Raw genomic sequence first — 20,554 nt, forward strand, 5'->3', positions numbered from 1 at the left:
AAATTTTTTAAAGGATGATATCCGAATCCGGATCCGACGGATACTATCCGGATTCGGATAATATCCGGATCCGGATCTGATTTTTAATCAGAATTTTTATTTCTTTATTAAAATTTCTAAAAAATCATAGAAAAATAGTAAAAATTAAAAATTAATTTTTAGAACTGAGTAAAAAATTAAAATCATTAAAGAAGGTTTATATTAATTCAAAAATTAATTCTTATTTATCTTTCAATATAAATTTGTTATCTTTAAAATATTAAACTCAAATAAAATTATGATATATGTCTATTATATTTTAAAGTCATACAAAATTTATATAAATATATTATTTTATGTCTACATATATAAATACACACATTATATAGTTATTGAATAATAATAAATATATATATATATATATATATATATATATAGTACTACTCCACTACAAACCTCTTTATTCTAAAAACTAAAAACCCAGCTGAAATATCACTAAATTCTAAGGAGAATATCACTAAATTCTCTCACAACCCCATTTCTTCTCCAACCCAGCCTGCCTCCACCTTCACTTCCAGCAACTTCACCAGCCCATTCATGTCCGCCGCCCCGCCGCCCCTCCATGTTCGCCTTCACCGTATCTACACCCAACGAATCCAACCCACCTCCACATTCTTTTTCTTCATCTCCTCCTCCACCACCTCCACCTACGGCACCTCCATTAACTCCTGCCATGTCCACCACCTTCATCTCCGCAGCCACCTCCACCATCTCCACCACCGCCACCACCACCACCACCAGAATCAAGTACAAGAACAGATCTGGAGATTTTCCCCAATTTCTGGAAGTTTTCACCAAGTTTTGCAACACAAATCACTAAATTCTAAAGAGAATATCACTAATTTCTGAAGCGCATATCACTAATTTGTACAGCAGAAATCATCATTTTTTGTAAATAGATCAACGGGTTTATCGAAACTTTAACAACATTATAATCCATGATAGAGTCTAATCGTTCACGAGATTGAGAGAGAGATCGTTGAAAACAGATCAATGGAGGGAAAGGACGGAGGTGGTGATGACGAAGAGAAACTCAGTTGGTGATGGGTCTGATGGCAGAGAGAAAGAAGATAATGAGGATGAGGAGAGGGAGGGATAAAGTTTGTGCTAAAGAGATGATGGCGTGGGTGAAATTTGATCGGGGCACATCTGGGTGGGTGGGTTTTATTAATTGCTGTTTTATTTTAGTTGAGTGCATTTAGTAATTATAGGAGTTTAAATAGTAGTTTTTAGTTTTTATTTTAAGAGTGGTTTGTATTTGATCATGAGCCTATATATATATATATAAAATATTTAATATCATATATATTTAATTTCGGATTCGGATATTATCGGATACGAATATGCCTATATCCGTATCCGTATCCGGAATTGTCGGATTCGGATGCGGATAATATCCGCTTTGTCTCGGATACGGATAATATCCGCTTTATCTCGGATACGAATGCGGATTTTTCGGACGGATATCGGATTTTTCGGACTTTTTTGACAGCCCTAGTCACAGCAATGTCGGTTCAAGGTTCTAACGATCTGATGCAGAGAAATTAACAATGAGGGTCAAACAATAATCTAGTACAACTGGATACTAGGAACACCTCCGAAGTGAATGGGAATGAGTTGGACCTGTAATAACAAAACAACAGCATCAATATAAACATCTCCTTTTCTTTACTGCGTATACAATAAACACACATCTACCCTATTCTATCACCATCAGCCAGCCTTTTTTTGTTTCGGTGGGTGTTATTATTACTACTGCTGCTACTTTGTATGTACATGTAGTTCTCTCTTTTATCAGATCGTAAAAGTTTTAGCTTATTCGTTTATTTGATTGATTCAATTGTTTCATTTTTGTCAATTGCTTGTTTCTAGTCATGGCTTCGACATTGCTGTTGGTCATTGTGTTTCTGCTTGATCTCGTTGCTTTTGCTCTTGCTGTTGCTGCGGAGCAGAGAAGGGCTTCTGTCAGTCTCTCTCTCTCTTCCCCTAACTCTCTCTCTCTCTCTCTCTCTCTCTCTATCTCTCTCCCCCTATGCATCTCTCTCTCCCCCTAACTCTCTCTCTCTATCTCTCCCCCCCTATGCATCTCTCTCTCTCTCTCTCTCTCTCTCTCTCTCTCGCCCCCCCCTCTCTCTCCCTGTGTATTCTATACTGCTTATTGCTTAATTCGTTGTTGTTTTGGTTCTGGGTAGTTGAATCTAAGATGCCCTTTTCACATATATGTTTATGCTTGTCTGTACAATTTTTGCAGCTCATTCTGGATTTTATATGATTTTAGTGTAGTTTTTACGTGATTTCGGTGTTTCTGATAACATAAAACAATGCCTGATTTGTTACTATTTCTCAGATTCAGGGCTGTAGGCTTGAAACATTTGAACCAAATATGTGCGCGTTCTAGTTTTATTTGTAACTTCTTCAGATGTCGGTGGATTATATGCAGAGCCGGATTTTCAGGACACAAATTTTGTAACTAGTTTATTGTTAGCAATTTTAAGTGTAATGATTTCTGAGTTGAGTAGCATGATTTGCCACCATGATTATGATTATACACAATTGCTATCAGAAATGGGGATCTTATTCACTGATGCTCTATGTTACTCAGACTCGTGAAGTTTCGGAGTAACATAGCCGAGGCTTTATTGTTCTTTATATCGGATTAGATTTGGCAACACTAGTACTGTAGTAATAACAGTGGTGAAGATTGAAGATTGAAGAGGTGCTAATATACTGATTTTACTAATATTTAGGAAGGTGGTGGTGCTAATATACTGATTATACTAATCTTTTCCCTCAAAAGAAAAAAATTGATTCATGTTGTAACGTTTTTTTTTTTTTTTTTTGGCCACGATTCATGTTGTAACGTTAAAAGCATTTATGTTGTTAGTCTGAAGTCTTGGAAACTTCTTGACATTCTGATATTCAAAATTTAATAAATCCACTTCAGTAAAGTTCTAATGCTTCTGCTCTGTAATCTGACAGGCAACAATCACCGATGATGGGACTGACAGCTATTGTTCTTACGAATCGGATATTGCTACCGGCTTGGGTGTTGGATCATTACTGTTCCTCTTGGCTAGTCAGCTGCTCATAATGATCGCTAGTCGATGCCTATGTTGTGGCGGAGCATTAAAGCCTGGTAAATCCAGGGCATGGTCGATTGTCCTATTCATCCTGTGCTGGTATGTGTTCTCCCTAGTCACTCGGTCTTTTTGCTTTATTTTTATAGCAATAGTAAAGAAAGTTTATCTGTTGTTCTGGATGCATCGGACAGAAACATCACTAATCACAACAGAGCTTAGGTCATTCAATTCATTTTTATATTTCATAAATAATTTATTGCGTGATTCTGGAACCTTTTTCTTTTGAAATATCTACTGATTGATCAGTTATGGTTACAGGCTGACATTTATCATTGCTGAGGCCTGCTTGCTAGCAGGTTCAGTGAGGAATGCCTACCACACAAAATACAGGACATCTATAGTGGTGGATCCCCCATCTTGTGAGACTTTGAGGAAGGGAGTCTTTGCAGCAGGGGCTGCTTTCATCGTTTTTACAGGCATTCTATCTGAGTTCTATTATGTCAGCTTGTCAAAGGCAAATGACGGTTTTTTGCCTACTAATGGAGATGGGGGCATAAGGATGGGAGCCTATAATTGAACTTGGGGAAGGACACAACATATATTCTAGATTTATTTCATATATCGAACTTGTGAATCCTGGTTAAAGTATGATCAGAATGTGGATATTCTAGATACATATAGACTTACTAGAGTTATAATACTATAAATGAAGTAAAACTGTCCGACTTGCGCCATTTGATCTGGTATGTTTCTTGTCTATTATGTACTAGGATTAATGGTATATATCTTGTTCTTGTTTTTTTTCCCCAGTTCATTTCGTTGTATGCACTGCTTGAATTGAATGTATGACTATCCTAGTAAATTTGGGATGCTGTTCTTTTAATTTTTATCATTGTTTTGTACTACTATTTTCCATTAGTTCATTCAGTTTTGCTTGTTCGGAAATTTTCAATAGCAGGGATGGCAATCGGGTCGAATATGACTATATCCATATCCAAAGCCGAAAATTTTATCCATACCCAAACCCGAAAGATATCCGAAAATGAATATCCGAACCTGATCCGATGGATTGGATTCAGGTAATACCTGAACCCGAATTCTTTTGGATTGAAACTCTGAACTCCGAAAATATTTATTATTATAAATATTGCAAGCACTTGAAACCGAGCACTCGGGGAAATGAATTTTAACATCCTAACTCCAACTATTGTACTATTAAATCTGTTAAGTTGTATATGTATAACCAATATTTTATTTATCAACCCAATTAACAATATTTATCACTAGAAAATATGTATGTTATGTAAGTTACTCTCATCTTTGATGTATATATATAGGAAAATGTTCCACAACCAAAGGTGATAACTAGCTTATCCATTCAACTGATCTCTAGCCGTCTAAAAAAGGGCAATCAACGCACGGAATTCAAAGTAGATACTGATTTTACGCAACCTAAAAAAGCGTATACGCTACATTATACAGCGTATACGCTATATAACGTAGCGTAAACACAGTTTACGCTATACTGTAGATCCACATACGCTACTTTATATAGCGTCTAGATCCACACAGCTTCAAAAACACGACCTCTTCTTCCTATACACCATTTTTAGAGCATACAAACCCAATACACACAAAATACACCTAGGGCATCTATATTGGAGCTTATATTCGAGTTTGAAAGCTAGCTTGGATCTTTATTGGAGTTTAAAGCTTGAAATTTGAAGTTTATAGCTTGAAGTTTGGAGCTTGGAGCTTTATTGGACTTCTTTATTAAGGTTAGATTTCCATCAATCTCATGGCATCTTACATATTTTCAAAATTAACATCCCCTAGTAAGCCCATTACACCTAATAAACCTAGAATTGAGATTGAAGAAGAAAATGATAATGCTAAAAAGACCCCAATAGTGAATGTTGATGATAGTGATGATGATGTTGAGGAGGTTGTGGAGGAGGTTGGTGATGATGATGTTGAGGAGGTTGGTGATGAATGTTTTGATGATTTTTGTGACAAACAAAATTCAAAAGATGATGATTTGAATGAAAGTTGTCCTTGTGTTAGTCAATTGTTCGATAGCTTAGATGAAGCGGAGATGTTTTATAGAGATTATGATAGACGTGTTGGTTTTGAGGTGATAATTAGAACCACACATAGGCGTGTGAAAAGTAGGAGAATTTGTTCGCGTTTATATATATGTGGAAAGGGTGGTCGAATAGTACCCAAGTCGTTGGATGAAGATACGGATGTTCAAAAAAAAAAGGAGAAATAGGTATTCTATTGGTAGAACGCATTGCTTGGCGCGGATGTACGTTGTTCATAGGGAAAATTGAAGAAATGGGAAGTGACATCGGTTTATTTAAAACACAATCACACGATGATTTCAAAGGATGAAGTGCTTTTCATGCAAAGGCCAAGGAATATAACTCCCGTTATTCGGCAATTGATTATAACATTGAATAAATCGGGTATTGGGCCTTCAAAAACTTTAAACGTGTTAGGGGAGCTAACGGGTGGCTTGGAGAATATTGGATTTGGTAATCAAGATGTTCGGAATGTATTGCGTGATATTCAATATTATGTGTTTGATTCGAGTGATGCTTTAGAGGGTTTGGCATTACTTCGAGAATTGAAACGTAATAGTCAAGGTGAATTTTTCTATAAAGTTGATGTGGACGAGAAAAATCGTGTGCGGACCATGCTGTGGGTTGACCCGAGATCAGTCAATGCCTACAAAAATTTCGGAGATGTTGTTGTTTTTGACTCCACGTATCGTACTAATAGGTATTGCATGCCGTTCGTGCCATTTACGGGGGTAAATCACCATTATCAGTCGATTTTGTTCGGATTTGTCCTGATAAGGAATGAGACCGAAGAATCTTACTTATGGGTGTTTAAGAGTTGATTGGAGGCTATGGGGAACGTGGCTCCACAAACGATCATCACCGATCAAGACATTGCTATTTGGTGAAAAATTGTCGCATTTATATGCAAATCATGATCACTTCAAAGAAGATTTCAACTCTTGCATCTACAAGTCACTAACGGTTGCACAATTCGAAGATAGGTGGGAGGCATTAGTTGAAAAAACGATTTGATGAACCATTCTTGGTTACAAGATATGTACTCCCTTCGACACAAGTGGGTCCGTGTTTACACGAAACTGCACTTCACAACCGGGATGACCACTACCTCCAGAAGTGAGTCAATGAATTCTTTCTTCGATGAATTTGTCAATGCTAGTACCGGTTTGAAGGAGTTTATAGAGAATTCACAGAAAGCGTTGGAGAAACAATATTTACGTGAAAGAGAGGCTGATTATGAAACAAAGAACAAGGAAAGGTCCAAAATAACATCATCGTCATTGGAGAGTCATGCGGCATCTACTTACACGAAAGAAATGTTTAGACGTTTTCAACACGAACTCAAAGAAAGTGGAGCTTATGTCGTGATTGAGAAAGAGAGGAATGCAATTTACAAGCATTACGAGGCATACAAAACAACGGTCCAAGAAGAGTATAGAAAATACTATGTTTTGATCGTCACCGAGAATGGCAACATACCTCGTGTTTGTCGAAAATTTGAAAGTTTGGGAATGCTTTGCTGTCATATTATTCGATACTTGTATAAGATGCAATGGTCAGAGATTCCTAAGCAGTGCATCACTTTGAGATGGACAGTTGAAGGCAATGAAAGAGTGAGAGACTTACAACACAAGCGTCCTAAAATTGGTAATTTTCTTGAGTCACAACCCGCCCGATACAGTACTTTATGCAAAGCATTCCAAGATTTAGCAGCTCGCGGAAGTTGTTCAATAGCGAGATACAATTATCTCATGAGTGTGATTGAAAAAGAATCGAATTTTATTGAAAATTTTTTGAATGAGAGTGGGAAAAAACGTGGGCGTGAGGAAGAAGATGATGCACATGAGGTCGGGGATGACGATGATGACGAAAATTTCAATGAATTGAGAAATCCTATATTATCTCAAACCAAAGGTCGTAAAAAAGAAAGGGTGAAAAGTGGCATAGAGCGCGGCAAAGCGAAAAAAGGTCGAAGATGTAATTTTTGTGGTGCAATTGATGCCCAACATGATTTAAGAAATTGTCCCACAAAATTAGCGACAAATTGCTATGCCGATGTATCTTAATTTCTTATGAAAAAACTTGTAGAATTTTGTATGATTTTAGTTGATATTATTGCTTGTTTGCATTTGGTATTTTGTAGAATTTAATTTGTTTGTATTTTGTAATTTTTGTGGTGCAATTGCTAATTTTGTATGATTTTAGTTGATTTTAGTTAATTTTGTATGATTTTAGTTGATATAATTGCTCTGTTTTTAAGAGTGCATAGTCCCTACGCTATATTATATAGCGTAAACGCAGTGCAAATTGCAATGTTTTTTAATTTTATACTTACGCTACATAATATAACGTAGTGACTGTTTCAAATTCACTTACGCTGTATTATGTAGCGTGGTCAACCATCGGGACTCGACGCTTCGTCTGGGAAATCGACTACTTTGACCATCTCCGACTATATAAACAATCTCAATCTCCATCTACATCTCAATCTCCAATCTCAATCTCCATCTCCAATCTCAATCTCCATGGATACGAAATTCCGTTTCGGTGAAGAAGAAGCTACCATTGAGCACGCTACTAGCGAGCACGAAAAGGAAGTAAAAATGCTTTTTGCCGAGATGGATATGTGCTTGAAGGAAATAGAGAAAAAAAAAAAGAAAAAAAAGAAGAGGCTGAAAAGAAGCGTGTTGAAGAAGTAGAAGCTGAGCTTGAAGCCCTTCTCGAGGAAGAAGAACAACTCACGAAGCCCGGCGGAATTTCGGGCTATAATTCAGTATTTGACTATCTGGTTCAAAAAATTTACTCAAGACACTGAAGTGTCAAGTATGACATACTTAATTTTTCAGCAATCAAAACTCAAGTCTAGGAAATTATATATAAATATGTACCTTCAACAGAAATTGTTTTATAAAATAAAGATCACTAAAAATCGTAATATTTATTTTTATACAATAAAGAATACTAATTATCATAAATACTTTTTTTTTGAAACATAATTATCATAAATACTATTTTCTGTTGAAAAATTTACCTACTTTCTTTTATTGATAAAACCTAGCAAAAAAACTTGATAAAGAAACAGATGAGTGAATGGTTGATTGGTACACTATTGCATATCTGATACAATATACGAAATCTTTAGAAATTAGATACAAATTATAATCCTGAGTAATGGAAGCATTCACAATTTTATGTTACTACGACTCAAGCACAAGTAGGATAATGATCCTTAATTGTGGTGGGGAAGTGAAGGTAAGTTACAGTAACGAAGAATGACACGAAAGAACTAGCCAAAGGAACTGTTAGCATAAAAGACTTAAATAAACTAAACTAACCCGAGAAAGTTTGAAAAGCATTTTGAGCTAGAGGTACGTCAAGAAAGAATAACTTAATTTTAAAGACACGGCCGCTATGTTCTAGCATTTGATTTGTTTGGTTCCAGCTTACAGAGAGTATAGCAACCCGCGCAAGACAAGTTGCAGTTGCACCAAAAAACAGGGGAGATGTCAGTTCTCTCCACCTCCAAACATACCCATCATGTCTTTCGCACCAGGCATACCACCCATACCACCCATTTGTTTCATCAAATTCTGTAAACCACCCATACCCCCAATCTGCTTCAGCATCTGTGGAGGAAGGACCTTGCTCATATGCTGCGCATTCATGTTTCTTGATAATGCACTCATCTCTCCTTTCTTTGGAATCTTAAGGCCCTTCAGCTGACTCCATATCTTCTTGGCCAATTGTTTGTACTCCTCTAACATCTCCATTACATCTCTTACTTGACGACCAGATCCTCTTGCTATCCTCATGATTCGAGATTCATTCATGAGCTTTGGATTAGTACTATCCAACTCTGCATGTAGACATGTAATTAGAATACAACACTTGTAAGTACTAACAAACATCTAAATGAAATATCAGCCCAGCTTGCCTTCGTTAGTCATCGAGTCCATCATATACATGTAGCGTTTAATCTTTGCCTGACTTTCCTTCTCACAGCCTTTTGGCATCAACTCCGCACTAAATCCAGGAAGCCTAGAAAAAACCTAGCAGGACAAAAAAAAAATTGATACTTGACTATAACAAAAACTAGAATATTTCAGCGCACAAAGATACATACAGGTTTTTGTGTTTGCAAGTAATCACACGAAAGAAAAAAAAATGACCTGAACTAAAAAGGACCAGAAAATTTTAAATCCTTGGCTAAAAAGGCTGAGGGTTCAAAAAACAGGGGAGCATTTAAATTCCTACATGACAATCTAAGATTAGTTTTTAAAAAAATAAAAAATTAAAACTACTAAAGGGTATAATGAAAGTAAGAGCCCAATTTTTACAGCCCCTTCATATCCAAGTAATTAGAACTTAGCTTAAAGCTTTTTCACTTAGCTCGTAAGCATGTTAATCATGCTGTTCATGTTTTTAAAAAAGTACTTGCATGCTTTTTATACATATACACAAATGCCTATTTGCTATTACTATTTATTAGTCCATAAAATATAAGTTGTTCTACTTGGAAATATTATGTTAATCGATCTGTTTTGCAAATTATCAGTTTGTTATTAATAAGGAGTAATCGGGTTAAATCATTAAAGATACATATAACCCTATCTATGTTTCTCCAAAATCACGGAGAATATCTCTAATTATAACTAAATTAAGATTAGGTTTATTATCTCCCTTGTTTAATTCCTTTTTTGACATTTACACATTGGCTTAAACAAAAACAATTATTAGGCTAGACATTTTCACCAACTTGCCATCTACATTATCCGCACAGACAGCTACTTCCTTTCTAGAAGTAACTTTTATAAAATAAATACATTTATTTAAGCCAAACCAAACATATATTTAATCAATAAGATCTCCTTCTGATGAGAAGATAGCTAGAAGGAGCAGCTATTCTTATAAAATTCTAAATTTGTTATCATATATACCAGACAACTACAACTTCATCTTAGAGGACCTGCGCTAACTTGAAAAACAATCAAGAACTTTAATTTAAGACACTTATATACCAAAAAAAAACAGCTCTAATAAAGTCACAGAATAGACATCAGGCTTAATATTGCTAAAATCGATTCTTATACATAATTTTATAAAATTAGAATACAAAGCCGTGCTTGAAGAAAAGAACAGTACTAGTCCTAGCACTAACTCTCTCTGTGTAACTTCTTTTCCCAATGCTGTGGAAAAATTGCACTCATTAATATCACCTCCCAACTATTTTGAACTTTTTTATCAAATTAATTTCAAGAGTTATATTGTTCACTATTATCATGTCAGCTTCGTTAGAGTAAAAATTGTTTGACTTACAAACTGTACTAAATTTCAACCCCATCTACCGAATAATAAACATTAGAACTCTGGTTCACTGAAACTTTGCGCAGTACAGAACTTGGGCAAAATCCCCTCGTGGCCTGTCTGGAAACATGGATTTCATTTGAACTTTTGGATATGATGAAAGTGATGTTTAGATAAACAAAAGAATCTGGAGTTAAATATCATTTGATTTACGAAATATTCAAATACTAGTATAAATTTGAAATGACAACTCAAATCATGTAATTTGAAATCCATTATTTGAAATGAGTTACCTGTTTCCAAACACGTTCTTGCAAAATTTATAAAGTATTTATGCATTAGAAAGGCGAGGAAGAAATATTCATGTACGAATAAAGGGCAATAATGTAGGATTAGAGCATCACGCAAATACACAAGTGAACACCAAAATATATGTATTTTTTGTCACGTTCACTGGAAAAAATTTTACTCTGGCAGATATTTTTTTGGAAAATACTACCGTGCGCAACCAAACTAGTAAGCTTCAAACCTGGCCAATGGGTCCCATTTTAAGTATGTTCTGATATTGCTCATACATAATCCTCATGGTAAAGTTTCCTTCTGAAAGCTTCTGCAGAAGCTCAGGCTGCTGATCCATGGGAACAACTTCATGAATCTTGTCCATAAATCCAGACCAATCACCCATGCCTATTAAAGTTCAAGTTCACATTGTTAGAAATTCAGCCTGAAAAGTGGTTGCAAAAAGAGTGAGTAGACGGAGACAGGGGGGAGAGGTAAACGAACCCAAAAGACGGCTCACAAATGGTTTAACATCAAATATTTCAAACTCATCCATATGTTCTCCAGTTCCAATGAATATGACTGGACTTTTGGTTGCTGCAACTCTTAAATTAGGAGAAGACAATACAAGACGATCAACACTCAATATCCTGATCTACAACTGAACATACTAAAAAAGCCTACATCTAGATAATGTAACATGCAATTTGAATATCTGCTGAAACCATTTAACTAAATTTTACGAGTGCCTATACATTGTAATTTATACAAAGTAATTTGTCAGGAATCGAGTGGATTCCTGAGCTATTTGAGACTTTTTTTAGTGTTTTCTATTGATAAAAGGCAGGAACGGCAAGTAAAGTGGAGATAATAGGGCAAAGAGAGAGTTAGAGAGAAGTCAGAAAGAAATGCGATAGAAACAGAAACGACAGAGAGATAGAATCAGGTTAAAAACCCAAGAGAAAAAAAGTGAGAATTAGTTATAGAGAAAGTGAAAGTACATGACTTAAACAACTATTTATAGACCATGAACTCAATAACTAACTCCAGAATAGTAATTGTCTAATTGACTCTATTACCCTTTACTAATAATATTACCCCATACGAGCACGATTGGATAGCCCAAGTGGTTCAGGGTTTATCCTCTGTTGGCCCGGATCCTGGGTTCGACTCCGGCTCATCTCGAGAATATCTTAGAAGATACTCAAATTGTAAGGCTATAAGCCATACTAGTCACACAAAAAAAATAAAATGTTACCCCATACTATTACAGACGGCTACTACGCTGATTTCTGACATAATTCACCAATTTATAGGTCAAGACATAATTTATATCATGCCACAATTATTTATAAAAAGCACTTGATTTTGTAGCCAGTAGCCACCAAGTTATGTGGCTAAAAAATTGCTACTTTCTTAATAAACACTAGTTATTAAGAAAGCCACAAACAAAGCCTGCAGCTAAAAAGTAGGCCATTTATGTTACTAAATCTTATGATCAGATCAAGAAATGCCTTACTTTTTCTTTCCAATACTAAGACAAATTAAAAGACTAGTTATATATTTTGTAGTACTATATAAGGAAATGACTATTCACACTTTGATTATTTGAAGGTGAAAAGAAGGGCAGAGTGCAGACCTCAAACTAGAAATGCTGGATAGTAACTAATAACTACAAACTCCTCTTCTTAGTTCAAAACCTTTGCTTCAATTTTAAAAGATTGCATCCAAATTTCATAAAATAATATAGCTTTCTGGTATCCAAACAAACTTTTTCACTTACTTTCAGTACCGATGTTTTCTTTATCATCTACACTAGAAACTACTTTGCATAGTGCTGCCATATAGACATGGACTCTATAAGTGTACTAGGCCAACTATATAACAATTAGCAAAGTAGCACTACCCTGTGATGGATCATGTACCCATCAAACAATGCAAATAGGCGTAGAATGATACGACCACAAATAAAATAAAGTTAACATTTGCCAAATTTTACATTTACAAAATGTAATTGATAAATATGAAAGTATAGGACTTACGCACTAAGAGCACCCCCTCCCTTTGCATGTCCATCCATCTTTGTAATAATTACAGCTCCAACTGCAACACTTTGTTTAAATGCTTGCGCTTGATCAAAAGCAGCTTGACCAATACTGCTATCCATAACAAAAATTACAAGATCTGGTTTCTGAAACATTGTAGAAGTAAGAAATTAGCATCTGTAATATAAGGGAACTGAATGCACGATCATAGTATCACATACCATTGCTTCTGAAACTTGCCGCATCTCTTCAAAAAGAGCTGCTTCCTGTTTGTGGCGTCCACTGGTATCCACAATTATAAGATCACAATTTTCCTTTTTAAATCTTTCTACACCTTCCACTGCAATTTTAACAGGATCCGACTCCATGTAGCTATTAAGAAAAGGAACCAAAACTAAAATGTGAATATCAGATGAAAATTCATTATTATATGATGGTGTATAACAATAGGCCATGGAACATTAATATTACAGGTCAAGGCCAACAAATCAAAAGTTCTACAGGAATAATTAATGTAATATAGGAATGATTATATAACTGTATGCTCTTGCAGGTATTTCTTGTTCAACATTAGCAATTTGCACTTCACACCTGAGGATAAACAGTATATCTAATATGTTGGTAATCATCAATTCATCAAAGATGTTAATTTTTGTCTGCAAGTGCATATTAAACATTTAGAGAGATGGGCTTGGTTTCATCTGGGTATTACTCATCTTGGTAGATTCATTGAAAAATTATTTGTTTCTCAAGTAAACTAGCAATAAATAATTCTACAGTTTCTTCAAAATGATGGCTTTGTTTCTATTATCATATTTGTTGCCATTTGAATCTATGTAGTTGTTGTTGCAATTTGAATCTATGTAGTTGTCGGACATTGCTACTTTCGTATTGCACATTTGCAGTAATAAGGACAGCAGGAAGAACAAAAGCGGGGATCTATTACCTTCCATAGAAAGGAATTTTAGCTTTGGTAGCATTCTGCTTCAATTGGTCAAAAGCACCAGCTCTGAATGTATCCGCACAAACTAAAGCTGGTTTCCAGCCCTTCTTTTGATGATAAAATGCATATTTTGTACAGGTAGTGGTTTTTCCGGAACCTGAAGTAAATTATATCAAATAACGACAAATCTTCGATCTTTCTACAACGAGGGAAAGAAAAATATAACAACATAGCACCAAACTTGAATCAAACATATAATAACTACTTTTTCGTACTAAAATGTTTAAAGAAACAATTAAACACTTAATCAAAATACAGCAAATATCGTGCATTCAGTTGTAGCTTCCCAACACAAAACTATTTAGTAGCTACACAAAACCTAGCCTGTAATTTCATAGGTTGATAACAAAAACGGCCCACTCTAACATGATACGGAAATCACGAAAAATAAGTGTACCTTGTAAACCGACAAACATAACCACACTCGGCTTCCCTTTCTTCGGAGCAAAAGCCGGCTTCCCAGGATCCAATATCTTACACAACTCATTAAAAATAGCCTACACATAAAATTCAACCAGATCAACAATTCAATTGCACAATTATACTACAAACACGACGCCTTTCCTATCAAAAGAAGAATTCTACCTTGTGAATAATATTCCGCTTGTTATGACCAGCAGCGAGATGATCGAGATTGACAATCTTCTTGATATTGTTCTGCATATCACGAACGAGCTTGAATTGAACATCAGACTGAAGAAGAGCGCGAGTGATTTCATTAAGACATTCATTAAGAACTTTCTCGTCGATGATTGTGGCGTTGCTCATCTGCTGGAGAGCACGCGTGATGCTCCCCCCTAATTGTTGCAACACCATCTTGATTTGCCTGCTTTTTTCTTATTCGATTGATCAAACGGGAGCTTTGATTTTGTAATTGGAAGGGAGAGTTGGGTTTTTTTGTTTCTGAAACCTAATCTTCACAATCATCGGCCGGGGTTTTATTGCAATTTGCAGCACAATCTTTTTCCGGATTTAACTCGCGTTACATTGATTATAAATTGTTCTTTACATGGTAACTTTATCTCCATTTATTAACAAAAACAAACATATTTTTCTCGCTTATTTCATCACTTGTAACCGCTCGATCTCCTTCCCCTCAGCCCGCACTCTCTCCTCCTGCGCATGTTCCTTCTGCGTCTCCCATTTCCCCCTCTCCCGTCGCCCACTCACCGTCTCCGGTTGAACATTCCCCGGCTCGACGCCGCCTTCTATGATCGCTCCTTCTAAATCTCCGTCTGGAGGCGTGGTGGTTTCTCCCGCGCAGTCTCCGTCTATCTCTGGCGTTCCTGCCGCTGCACCTGTTTCGCACGGCGTTGTGTACAGAGGATCTGTTGGATTGGTGACGGTTAACGTAGTGGCGGTTATTGCTTTGGCGGCGTAGATGGCGGATACTCCTTCTGTCCTATTTTATACATGACCCTTATCCCAGACGTGCCAAAAAGAATGAAACTATCTTTTGAACACTACTTTACACTATCACACCCACTACTTTCGTCCTCTATCTCCATTATATAATAATATAAACACCGTTACACCCACTACTTTCTTCCACTATATCAAATCCATTATTAAATATTGATAGTTCCCACTACCTTACACACTTTTCAATTAAACTTACTACTTTTTTCTTAATCTCCGTAAAAGTCAAACCAGCTCATACATTTTGGGACGGAGGGAGTATATTTATGTTATATAGGAGTACTGGTAATACAAGCATTAACCGGTGGGTATTAATGGATCATCACGGATGTTGGTGCGTCGAAAAAGTTGGTAAGTTTTACTGTGGATGTTGGTTCGTCGAAGGATTTGGTAAGATGGATCATCACGGATGTTGATCGTCGAAGGATTTGATAAGATTTAGTGCGTACTAATGGATCATCACGAATGTTGGTTCGTCGAAGGATTTGGTAAGATAGATCATCACGGATGTTGGTCGTCAAAGGATTAGATAAGGTTTAGTGTGTACTAATGGCTCATCACGGATGTTGGTTCGTCGAAAGATTTGATAAGAGGATTCTGAATTCGTGTCGTCATAGTCTACAATGGTATTACATGGGGGTAGGGGAAGGCAAGAAAGAGACTCCGTTGGATTGGTGGCGGTTAGTGTATTGACGGTTGTTGCTAAACGTCCCAGTTTGATATCTCCATTTCAGATCATTGTCACCCATCATCGACAAACCGGAACTGTTTGGGTAAGTCCTATGTGAAGAAGGCCGTGGGCTAAGGTATATTAATCACACACTATATTATTTATTGTGCACTAAGCCGGGGGTCTTCACGGAAACAGCCTTTCGGCTTTAAGGGCAGGGGCAAGGCTGCGTACATCTTACCCTCCTCAGACCCTGCTCTAAGCGGGATATACTGAGTATGTTTGGTTTGGTATATTTTTCTCGCTTAGCAAAAAAAAAACATATTTTTCTCTCGAGGTAACGTGAATCGCGTTTGGATCAAATCAACTTAAATTTTTTGTCAAAAAAAAAATCAACTTAAATTTTAAATTTATATATAACTATTTGAGAAACCGCGCGTTGCGGCGGCCAATTAAAATTATATTAATGATTTGGGAAGAAAAATAATATTTCATTGCCACAAGTATGGATTATTTTAAAAATAAGAAAATTAGTATTTGTAAGATAACATTATTATGACAATCTATAAAAATCATGTTAATGATTCATAATTAATAGTTATAGAATAAAATAAATTTTATATTATAAACATCTCGATGCAATACCAATATTAATATATAAAATTACAAAATTGGAATATAATTCATGAGTGAAAAAATGAAAATAAATTTCAACATATAATCAACGATTTAAGGCATGATGAATCTTAATTTTCGTTTTATTTTTTTTAAAGTATGTTTTTCACTAACATTGTCATTAATTTCCAGACAGTACTTCTTAGACATATACACCATTCCCTATATGTAAAAAGCATACGGCTCTTTAACAGAACTGATTGATGACATCTAGCAATATACATCGATTGACCAATAAAACAGACAATAAGCTTGCAAGAACATAAGTGCGTAAATGCCAAAAAGATATTGAGATGAAAATCCGAAATCATCCTCAGTTTTAAATATGGATAAACATTATGTTCTAGTTATACGAACATTAATCATATCGGGACGTATGAATTCTAATCCATGCAGGTGTATATTAACGACTCCTTCTAATTTCTTTGGATTGGTTGTCCGCAAAAATATCAATTTAAATTCATGAGATAGCAGTCTACTCCTACATCCGACAAACTCTTACTCTTGTCAATGAATCATCTCTATCGCCATTCAAAACATCTATCATGGTGTTGTATTAGATGGAGAAGATAAATAGGCAAAGAAAAATTGTTTATATAGCGTATTCGCCCCCTCACCGTATGTGCAGAACGATTATGATGTCGTTCCATAAGACCCATCAACATGTATACATCTTCAACGATCACAGTCATCTCCCCGACAGTGAAGTGAAAGGTGTTGGTCTCGGGTCTCCAACGCTCCACTAAAGCTGTGATCAAGCTAACATTGTTCTGCATAACCGACTTTGGGTTTACAAACATCCCAAATCCCCATTGCCGCAATAGGTGGACTTGATTACCATGTAAATTCCATTCGCCGAGATTAGATGTACTCTGACGGATTGTCAGCTTTTCTCTTAACCTCCCATTCCAGATTGTTGTGCTTATGTGATTAGCTTGGTCATAAAGCACAGAATCATCGACTGGGCCACAATAATCATTCGCCATATCTACAAATAAAATTAGATCATGTTATTATTCTCAACGTCAACAAACCAAACTCCAAATTAAATTCCAAATCAAACTAAAATATCCAACTTTATCAAAATCTACACTATCAAACTCAAAATCCAAATAAAATCCAACTTTTCCAAAATCAAAATCAAATTCCAACTTTTCCAAAATCACCACTATCATACTCAAACTCCAAACCAAAATCAAATTCCAACTTTTCCAAAATCACCACTATCATACTCAAAAATCCAACTAAAAATCCAACAAAAAAATTCAACATCACCAAATTCTACAATATTAAACTCCAAATCAAAATCAAATTCCAACTTTTCCAAAATCACCACTATCATACTCAAAATCCAACAAAAAATCCAAGAAAAAAAAATTCAACTTCACCAAATTCTACAATATTAAACTCCAAATCAAAATTAAATTCCAACTTTTCCAAAATATACACTATCATACTCAAAATTCAACAAAAATAATTCAACATCACCAAATTCTACAATATTAAACTCCAAATCAAAATTAAATTCCAACTTTTCCAAAATCTACACTATCATACTTAATATTCAACCAAAAATCCAACAAAACAATTCAACTTCACCAAATTCTACGATATTAAACTCCAAATCAAACTAAAAATCTAACTTTTCCAAAATCTACACTATCAAACCCAAAATCAAACTCAAAATTAAATTAAAAAATTCAACTTCACCAATTTCTACATACTTCGACCAAAAAACCCAACATCGAACAGAAAATCAAGTCTAAAAACTCAAACTTCACATACATTGATGTATATAAATATTCATAAAGCAAAATCAAATCTTACATACAAGAAAACACAAACCTATACATACACAAATACGCACATATACATACAAATCGGACATATACATACCTTGAATTAGCTTTGAATCGCCTTGAATCACTCGAACGTGCCTTGAATCGCCTTAGAATCGTGGTTTTCGGAGGTGGTTAGGGTTATTTTCGTTTATTGTTATTTAATATCCACAATACGCTATACAATGAAACGAAGCCCGGTTCCGCTAAAATAAACAGGCTCCGCTATATGATATAGCGTAAAACCAGAGAGAGAAAGGAGGATGGTTTGACTCACTGGGCATACGCTATATGATATAGCGTATACGCTTTTTTAAAACGCGTAGCTAGTTTTAATCCTGGCCGTCCATTGCTAAATGGACGATTATAAATAAGTTGGATATATTTTAATAGTTATCCACCTTTGGTTATGGAACAAGCCCATAACCACAATGTATATATATATATAAATATATATATATATGTATATATATGAGTAGTGTTCCTCATTAAATAAATACTAGTATGTTGTTTCTTCTGTGTATATTTAATTTTTATATATCATTCTCCACAATGACAGGAGGATTGGCAAAAGGCGAAATAGAACTTTCCGAGGTGTAATCAGATTATTATCAGCGACAAACATAGGTGATTGAAGTTCGGTCGGTGGTCATCACAATCAAATAGTTTCTGTTTATATCATTGCTGAGAAAAAAGATGAAGCTTATGCTCAAAATGTCAAGATTTTGTAGTATGTAATGTTATTTACTTTTTAAAGACTAGATAGAATTAAATATTTTTATATTTATTTAAATATAACTTCTGAGCTGTGTTGTGATTTAATTATTGGATATATTGTATAGGTGTGATATTAGGTGTATTAGTATAATGAAACATGTTTATATAAAGATATTCGAAAAATAGAAAAAAAATGTATTTTTTGATAACTAATAGCAATAGCGTCGGCCCATTCCCGACTGATCAGCTCCCGTTCCTAGCATCATAGCTTCCTTTTCATCATCGTCTGATATCTCAACAACCCCTTCACCCAGCGCCTCTTCTTTCTCATCATTTACTCATAACTTTTCCTCGTGCTTGTCCTCAGAGAGGGTTTCAAATATCATCCTTGCACGTTTTGACGATTTGAGGCCCACGTCGAGCATCCACAACTCCTTCACCTCTCCAAAAGCCGCCTGATAGCCACCAGCCTAGTCATATGTATGGAGCCTATCTTAACTAGGTATCGAGCCAAGGCATTTAACTTGCCTCCACTGGACACACAATCATAGAGAGATTTGCATCGCTTTTTCTTTGGTTGAGCTGCTAGATCACCTTATCATGTCTTGGATCCACAAACTATCTCCAGTCCTCTCACTCCTTGATAGCCTCATACTTGTCTCATTCCAACTCCACCCTATTTTCATCTTCCAGAAACGCGCTTTTGAGACCTACCAACATGGCCCAAGGCTCATTTCCTTGCATACAAATGTAACAAACTGGGTCAAATATCGAGTATTTTTTCAAAATCGGGTCAAATGCAGAACTTCGTATTCAAAAATAAATCGATATAAACTGGCCCAACTTAGGTAATTCACAAGCCCACCACAGGGCCCCAAAATATTATGATTTGTTGGTGTAATTGGTAGTATTACTTATGCTTATAAACTGAACTAAAGTCTTTACACTCCTTGATTTGGGACTTGGGTATTACAAACTCCCCCACTTAAATTTCCGACGTCCTCGTCGGGCCAAAACGGATAGCCCATATGCCCAGATCAGTGTTCCAGAAATCGCTAGGCGTCTCAGGGCGGTCGGGAGCATTAATCGGATATATATTATTTTTAAATTATTATAATTAAATGTAATTTAATAATTTTATCTACTTTTCACTACTAGTAGAGTCAAACTGGTAAATAATATAATATCATATATAAAATAGATACTTGATACATGTAATACAAAATCGTCGATTAAATAAATATATACCAATCAGTCTCTTATAAATATTGTAAGAAATATTAAATAAAAATATTAGTCATTTTACTTTTTTTATAAGATATTAAGTTAAGTACAAGTGAATACTTAATTTCTTATAATATAATCATAATTTTAGATTTTATTTATTAAAAATATTAATTT

General features: G+C 35.4%; 4 protein-coding genes across 6 annotated transcripts; 3 read left to right on the forward strand and 1 right to left on the reverse strand.

Annotated features, from left to right (window-relative positions):
- Window positions 1–1,582: 1,582 nt before the first annotated feature.
- On the forward strand, window positions 1,583–4,002 carry LOC108198017 (uncharacterized). Of its 3 annotated transcripts, none has more exons than XM_017365799.2 (4): window positions 1,583–1,807; window positions 1,912–2,003; window positions 3,019–3,218; window positions 3,438–4,002. In XM_017365799.2, exons 2-4 carry the CDS (start codon window positions 1,914–1,916, stop codon window positions 3,694–3,696), a joined length of 549 nt encoding a protein of 182 aa, XP_017221288.1. In that variant the 5' UTR covers window positions 1,583–1,807; window positions 1,912–1,913; the 3' UTR covers window positions 3,697–4,002. The 3 variants fall into 3 exon arrangements, with proteins under 3 accessions (XP_017221288.1, XP_017221290.1, XP_017221289.1); XM_017365801.2 differs by having other exon boundaries at window positions 1,583–1,775; XM_017365800.2 differs by lacking the exon at window positions 1,583–1,807 and having other exon boundaries at window positions 1,824–2,003.
- A 1,494-nt stretch (window positions 4,003–5,496) lies between these two features.
- On the forward strand, window positions 5,497–6,024 carry LOC108198218 (protein FAR1-RELATED SEQUENCE 5-like). Its single transcript, XM_064083734.1, has one exon. It carries the CDS (start codon window positions 5,497–5,499, stop codon window positions 6,022–6,024), a length of 528 nt encoding a protein of 175 aa, XP_063939804.1.
- A 276-nt stretch (window positions 6,025–6,300) lies between these two features.
- On the forward strand, window positions 6,301–7,269 carry LOC135148491 (protein FAR1-RELATED SEQUENCE 5-like). The gene has a single exon (XM_064083735.1). It carries the CDS (start codon window positions 6,301–6,303, stop codon window positions 7,267–7,269), a length of 969 nt encoding a protein of 322 aa, XP_063939805.1.
- Window positions 7,270–8,319: 1,050 nt separating this feature from the next.
- Window positions 8,320–15,313, reverse strand: LOC108197983 (signal recognition particle subunit SRP54 2). The gene is made up of 9 exons (XM_017365723.2): window positions 14,420–15,313; window positions 14,232–14,331; window positions 13,778–13,931; window positions 13,053–13,203; window positions 12,829–12,977; window positions 11,291–11,391; window positions 11,037–11,194; window positions 9,138–9,252; window positions 8,320–9,059 (listed from the first exon to the last, which is right to left on the reverse strand). The coding sequence occupies exons 1-9, from the start codon at window positions 14,648–14,650 to the stop codon at window positions 8,710–8,712; spliced, it is 1,509 nt and encodes a 502-aa protein (XP_017221212.1). The 5' UTR covers window positions 14,651–15,313; the 3' UTR covers window positions 8,320–8,709.
- Between the last annotated feature and the right edge of the window lie 5,241 nt (window positions 15,314–20,554).

The sequence above is a fragment of the Daucus carota genome, chromosome 8, assembly GCF_001625215.2.
Source record: "Daucus carota subsp. sativus chromosome 8, DH1 v3.0, whole genome shotgun sequence".
Classification (NCBI taxonomy): Eukaryota; Viridiplantae; Streptophyta; class Magnoliopsida; order Apiales; family Apiaceae; genus Daucus; species Daucus carota.